This window comes from Octopus bimaculoides, chromosome 23 (genome assembly GCF_001194135.2).
Source record: "Octopus bimaculoides isolate UCB-OBI-ISO-001 chromosome 23, ASM119413v2, whole genome shotgun sequence".
In the NCBI taxonomy this organism is placed as follows: domain Eukaryota; kingdom Metazoa; phylum Mollusca; class Cephalopoda; order Octopoda; family Octopodidae; genus Octopus; species Octopus bimaculoides.
This window is the reverse complement of record NC_069003.1, coordinates 31,779,588-31,786,902: the sequence shown is the minus strand read 5'-3', so window position 1 is coordinate 31,786,902 and position 7,315 is coordinate 31,779,588. Positions and strand designations below refer to the sequence as shown.

The 7,315-nt window shown below is 36.7% G+C and overlaps 1 protein-coding gene across 1 annotated transcript in view; it reads left to right on the top strand.

The window, feature by feature from the left end:
- LOC106873749 (putative enoyl-CoA hydratase/isomerase YngF) overlaps positions 1-4,319 on the top strand; it is a 9,611-nt gene extending 5,292 nt beyond the window's left edge. The window contains exons 3-7 of the mRNA XM_014921247.2: positions 166-272; positions 959-1,103; positions 1,305-1,454; positions 2,587-2,760; positions 3,740-4,319. Coding sequence (XP_014776733.1) covers positions 166-272; positions 959-1,103; positions 1,305-1,454; positions 2,587-2,760; positions 3,740-3,807 — 644 coding nt within the window. The 3' untranslated portion in view covers positions 3,808-4,319. The remainder of the gene's footprint in view (positions 1-165; positions 273-958; positions 1,104-1,304; positions 1,455-2,586; positions 2,761-3,739) is intronic.
- The last annotated feature ends 2,996 nt before the right edge of the window (positions 4,320-7,315 follow it).

Sequence of the window (7,315 nt, the reverse complement as noted above, 5' to 3'; positions counted from 1 at the left end):
TATATATATATATATATATATATATATATCGCCATCATCATCATTTAATGTCTGTTGTCCTTGCTGGCATGGGTTGGACATTTTGACCAGACAGAAACCAACATTTTTATTCGATTGATACTATTTGTATTCTAACTGTAATGATTTTCATTTTCCATTCTCTAGGTGGCAATTTCTGTGCCGGGTTTGATCTCAAAGAACTTGCAGATGAATTTCGAACTGCTGAAGTTTCCTTGCCTGATTCCCCAAGTCGAACAGAACGTGCTCCAATGGTATTTCATTTCGTTGAAGTTTTTTTCCGTTTCTTGTATAATGCTTTTGTTACCATATAACTAGTATTAATAGTATTTGTGACCAGAAAATAAATATAAAAGGTTTATTTTGTAGCTTAACATGCCATGCGGACACACATATACATATGTAGGCACACAAAAAAAAAAACTAGCACTCCATCGGTTATGATGGAAAGGGGTCCAGTTGATCTGATCAACAGAACGACCTGTTAGTTGTGATGTTTATTTTACGGATTGGCATCACATGTCTTTTGTAGTGGTTGGCAACGTCATGTTTGATAGCGTTGGCAAATTTTAAAATAACCCCAAAACGAAATATTGTATAGAAAAGCACTGGCATCAACTACGCTCGAATGGTGCTTTTTATGAGCCACCAGTATACACAGATATGCATACACCTGTTCATACTTACACAAAATAGAGAAACAAATGTTAGTAATATTTTAGTTATGTAAGGATCAATATATTGTATGATATATGTTAGCAGAAAATAAAATAAGTACCAGCTGAGTATTGGAGTCGATGTAACCAACGTTCCCCCTCCCCCAAATTTCAGTCCTTATAGTAGAAAGGATTATTATTATTATTATTATTATTATTATTATTTATATTTTCTAGGAAACAGGCGTTTTTCTCTAGTTTTGTGGTTTGGAATTATTTTATAGGGTCCAACACGAATGTCATTTTCTAAGCCTGTCATAGCAGCTGTTTCTGGTTATGCTGTAGCTGGTGGTTTGGAGCTAGCACTCATGTGTGATTTGAGAGTTGTTGAAGAATCAGCTATCATGGGTGTCTACAACCGGAGATTGGGTAAGATGTGTTTTTATCTTTTCCTGTCATTTTCTTCTCCTTTTTCTTTGTTTTCTTTCTTTCTTTCTTTCTTTCTTTCCTTCCTTCCTTTGCCTTCCTTGTATTATTATTATTATTATTATTATTATTAAGGCAGTGATCCCCCAAAACTCATTACTGTTTGATATTTTATTCTCATATTCTTTTCCTTAATCTTTCCAGGAGTCCCCCTTGTTGATGGTTGCACAGTAAGATTACCAAAACTCATTGGCTTGTCCCGTGCCATGGATTTAATTCTAACCGGTCGGCCAGTCGACAGTAAAGAAGCTCTCCAAATTGGTCTTGCTAATAGAGTAGTTCCTAACGGGACAGGTAATTATTGTTATTGTACATTCTATACTCCTTTAAAGGGTCCTTGTGGTTCCTGAGGAAGGAGAAGCAAAATATTTAGGGATCACACCCTCCTTATTCTCACACCAGTTCCGATAACTGTGTGTCTCCTTTACAGCATTCTTAATAACCCTCTCTTTCTCTCTCCCTCCTTCTCTGGCCAGGTAACTATGTACCTCCTCTACAGCAAGACATCTGTATCTGCCTCTCTGTCACATTCTAACCCTTCATCATCTGACACAAGATCACTTTCTCCAATACCCCTTCCCCTCTCAAAGATTCTTTATCTTGCAAGTTATCTGGTGACCCTACCTCTGCTGGTGCCATGTAAAAAGCATCCAGTCTACACTGTAAAGTGGTTGTGAAGGTGTGTAGCCTAGTGGTTAGGTTGTTTAGACAAACAATTGTAAAGTTATGGGTTTGGTTCCCAATCACATGGCACGTTGTGTCCTTGAGCAAGGTACTTCATTACATGTTGCTCCAGTCTACTTAAACTGAAATGAGTACCAGCCAAATGTTGGTGTGGCCCTGTTTCCTACCACTCAGCTGATAATATGTTGAGTTTGCTGTAGGGTGGCACCTCGTAGACTCTCTGTCCAAATCTTGCAAAAGTGCAAAATGACAACAACCTTTGAGACTTACAGCACATTGGATGATGTTCTTGTTACAGGTTTGTTACAGGACAAGAATCAAACTAGAGCACAATACCATATTCAAGCGATTTTACACAATTATATCAACCCCAATGCTTATCTATTACTTATTCTATCAAATTCTATCAAATACTAGAATGTTCATCTGTAACCATTTCTTTTTTTTATTTTATATTACTTTATTTCAAATTTCAAATCTTAACCCTTTCGCTGCAGAAACCAAATATTTCCACTCAAAATTTCATTACCCTTTACTGTGGAAAGCAGTTTTATATCCCAATCTGTATTTTATTGAAACTATTTTCTATTGAGATATATCAAATTCATTGAGACAAAGTAACTGGCAGAAAATACCAATTCTATTTTTTTTTTTAGTAGATATTTAGCATCATTACTGGAAGAATAACCATGAAATTTGATTTTGTAATTTAGAGTTTTTTTAAAATCTTTTCTTCTCCCAGCTATTGGCCAAGCAACACAGTTAGCTCTATCGATTTCAAGATATCCACAAATGTGTCTTCAAACTGATCGCAGATCTACGTATTATTCTTGCTATGATGCCACATCCCGACAAGAAGCTTTACAGTATGAATTCCTCAATGGAAGAGATGTCTTAACGGTGGAATCCATAAAAGGTTAATTTTGGACTTGTTTTTACTTTGTTTATCTTTAGTTGTTTGGTTGTCTTTGTTTATATTTTATATCATTATTTGTGAATGGTGGCATCATTGTGTACATGTTCCCCATGGGTCAATCATTGGTTCATTGCATTACTGACCAAAAGAAAGGGACTTCACTCAATTCTAGACCTTGCTTCCACACCTGAAACATCTCCTCTAGTTCTGATAGTGTCTCAGCTTTTAGAACAAGGTCATCAGTATCATCATATGTATGTGTGTGTCTGTGGTTGTCTCCTATCACCGTTTGACAACCAGCATTGGTTTGTTTATGTTTCTATAACTTAGCTATTTGGCATAAGAGACCTTTAGAACAAGTATCAGGTTTTTTAAAATGTTGGCTCTGTGGTTGATTTCTTTGACTAAACTGTTCAAGACAATGCTCCAGCACGGTCACAGTTAAATGACTGAAACAAGTAAAAGATCAAAAATAGTTTCTAATTTTCACTTTTGTTTAAATATTTCGTAAATTACAGTTCTATATTTAAGAGATGAGGAATTATGTACATTATTTACATTATTTACATTTGACGGATATTTGTCCGCATCTTGTTTGTTGTTAACACACCGTTTTGGCTGATATACCCTCCAGCCTTCATCAGGTGTCTTGGGGAAATTTCGAACCTGGGTTCTCATTCTTAAGGTATTTTTCGATGTTATTATTATTATTATTTAGGTCACTGCCTGGAATTGAACTCAGAATCTTGGGGTTAGTAGCCCGTGCTCTTAACCACTACACTATATGCCTATGGGCATACCTTAGGAATAAGAACCCAGGTTCGAAATTTCCCCAAGACACCTGATGAAGGCTGGAGGGTATATCAGCTGAAACGTGTTAACAAACAAGATGAGGACAAATATCCGTCAAATGTAAATAATGTATTTTGTAAATTAGTTCATTAATTGATTGATTGATTTATTCATCTATTGTTGATAGGTGCCCAGAAATTTGTTGAAGGTTATGGAAAACACGGTGCTTTTGATCCTGAAAACAAAGATAAATGAAAACCTGATTTTGTATATAAGTGGTTTTGGAGCATTTTTTTTGCTGAAGTGATTTGCCTGACATCTAAACCAACAACTGTTATATCTAACCAAAGGATATTGTTCTTCCTTCACACTGCCAGTCCAAAAGAGTCCTCCAGAAGAATCATCATTGATTCAGCAATTCATACTGTATTGATATTTGATGCAGTGTGTGTGTGTGTGTGTGTGTGTGTGTGTGCATAAATTATGCATTATAATGTGTAGGCTCCAGATACCAGGCTACAGTTCATCCTTTTAGATTCCTCCAACAGTCTGAACTAAATTAAAAGACTAAAGCTTTCAGATTTTGCTTCCTAGTGGAGGTCTATGCTTCCTCAGTTGAATTGAACATCCTTGTTTCTTGGAGTATTTTCAATGATTGATTTTTTCCCTGGAGGTTCGAGAGAGAAGCCATAAGCCGTTGACTTGTTAATATTGCCTTTATTTTTTAAGTTTTTTTTTCCTAAAATAAAATGTTTTTTTATAGCTTATGATGCTGTTGTTTTTTTTTTTTTTTTTTCCTGTTTTGTTTTTAACAACTTATTCAGTGGATGCAGATCAGCAACTTTGATAGTTTTCCAGAGCCTCTGAGTATTGGATGGACGAAAGGAACTTATTCTGAGATGAGAGATTTGATAGAAATACTTGCAACAGAGACATAGCTAAAAAGCACAGAAGTATATCAGTAGCGAATGTAAAGTGTCTGGCAGTGGTGGTGGAATTGCTAAATCTAGATTTCTGTTTCTTTGAGCGTCATCAGCAGCAAATATCCACAAGCAACCACATGCTTAGGCCAATTTAGGTAGACTGCTGCCACCTGAATTCTGACATGCAGGACACAGATTAAAAAAAAAAGACCAATGCAAGGGACATAACTCTAATAGTCTTGTATTCAAATTATGCAACAGGTGTGCTTCAATAATCTAAACATTATTGATATCATGGTTGAAAATGTATGTATGTAACCTTAATATTATTTATTTATTGCTGTATTTTATCTTTGGATTTCGTTTCCCAATTTTGTTTTACATCTCTGAGACTTGTATACCAGGTGTCGTGTTTTCAGACCTCCCAATACAAAAGAAACCAAACCATTTCTGGCGCCTGTTGAAGTCACTCCTTCCTTTGCGAAACTGTTTGGTAACACGAATTGAATATTACGAAGCTAAATTTATAATACTGTATAAATATATCCACTGTATATTACCTAATATACGAGAGCCTGCTTCGAATAGAAACCTTCTTCAAAAAAAGAGTTGACTGGAGAGAAATTATAGAGAGGACATGTGGGATTTTCCTTATGGTAAGTTCACTGTCATCTTTTTTTGGCAATTTTTGTAAATAATACAGCAGAGGACTGGAATTGCGCGCCCATATAACTGGCCCGCCTAAATATCTAAAAAAAAAAAAAATCCTCATGAAACCGAGAAAATTCAATTTTTCGCCGATAATACAATGAGGTCCATCTCTTTAAATTTTGTTTTATCGTGTATGAATGTGTGTATGCAACACATACACACCATATGTATATATTTATGTATATTTGTGTGCATGCATACGCATTCCTCTCTGTGAAATTTATTTAAGAATCATTTAATTTAACGAATTTCAATTTTTCCTTAATTTTCAATTATGACCCCACAATATCGGTAGCGCTTCTTTAGAACCTTGCTTTCAATATATTTTCAGTCTTTTTCAACCTTTCGCTGTAATTAGAAGCTTGGGTAGAGGTGGTTCATAGGGGCACATCCAAACACCTAAAGACTGGTGTGTAGCCAGAGTTAGCTTCGTTCCTCTAATCACAACCTACAATTTCATGTAGATACGTATGCATGAGCCAAATAAAGAGCAACATGCCTTCAAATCATACTCTTTCTTCATGTCTAGGCCTATATGTAAGACAGTAGCTAGATGTGTTACAAATACTTTCGTCTCGCTTTTTATAAGTACACACACACACACACACACACACACACACACACACACACACACACACACTCTCAAAGAACTACTAGATATATCACAAGAATATTCCTTAAATTGTACCTTGTGTCATATATATATGTATACATGCATAAGCCACAAAGGTAGACTGCAATTTTGTAGCACAGTCTTTGAGAAATGTTATCTAATTCATCTTCAAATAACATTACACTGTCTTGTGATAGCATATATATATATATATATATATATATAATCATAAGGAGAGGCAAACAATTTGGTGAAACTTGACAGGGACATTTAATTTAATTTAGCTTCTTTCTACATCAACCTATGGCTATGATGCAAGTGGAAGCCGTTCTGGATGAGGCAGTCACACTGGAATTTTAATGGCTAGCTTATTTGAGCACTCAGAGCACATACCTACTTTATATATATATATATATATAAATATATATATATATAATGTGTACAGAATAAGGAGAAAATGGAGAGGTAATCGCCCCGCTGGACTTATTCTTTTTAAGACTGGTGCTTATTCTATCGGTACTTAAATGTAAACACACCAACATGGGTTGTCAAGCGATGGTGGGACACACACACACACACGTATCATCATCATCATCATCGTTTAACGTCCGCTTTCCATGCTAGCATGGGTTGGACGATTTGACTGAGGACTGGTGAACCGGATGGCTGCACCAGGCTCCAATCTGATTTGGCAGAGTTTCTACACCTGGATGCCTTTCCTAACTCTAACCACTCCGTTCGTTCTTTCGTTCGTTCGTTCGGTCGTTCGTTCGTTCGTCTGTCCGCACGTACGTACGTTCGTACCCACGTACGGAATTACGATCGCTCGTTCATTCGTTCGGACGTACTTACGTACGTACGTTCGTTCGTTCGTTCGTTCGTTCGTACATACGTAATTACGTACGTACGTTCTTTCTTTCGTTCGTTCGTAGGTACGTACGTGCGTATGTACGTTCAATCGTTAGTTCCTTCGTACGTTCATTCGTTCGTACGTTCGTACATACGCACGTTCGTTCGTTCGTACGTTCGCTCGATCATTCATTTCGTTTCTCCGTTCATTCGTTCCTTCATACGTACGTGCGTACTATCGTTCGTTCGTACATACGTTCGTTCGTTCTTTCGTACGTACAGACATATGTATATGATTCCGTTCACTCATACGTACGTTCGATCTTTCGATCGTTCGTTTCTTTCGTACGTACATTCGTTTCTTCGATCGTTCGTTCATTCGTTCTTTCGTTCGTACCTACGTACATACTTACGTTCGTTCGTTCCTTCCTTCATTCGTTCTGTTTTTTGTTTGTTCGATCGTTAGTTCGTTTGTACTTACGAACGAACGTACGTTCGTTCGTTCGTCGTTCGTTTTTACGTACGTTCGTTCATTCTTTCGTACATAGGTACTTGCGAACTTACGTTCGTTCTCTCGTTCTTTCGTACCTACCAACGTACGTTCGTTCGTTATTTCGTATGATCGTTCGTTCGTTATTTCGTATGTTCGTTCGTTCGTTTGATCGTT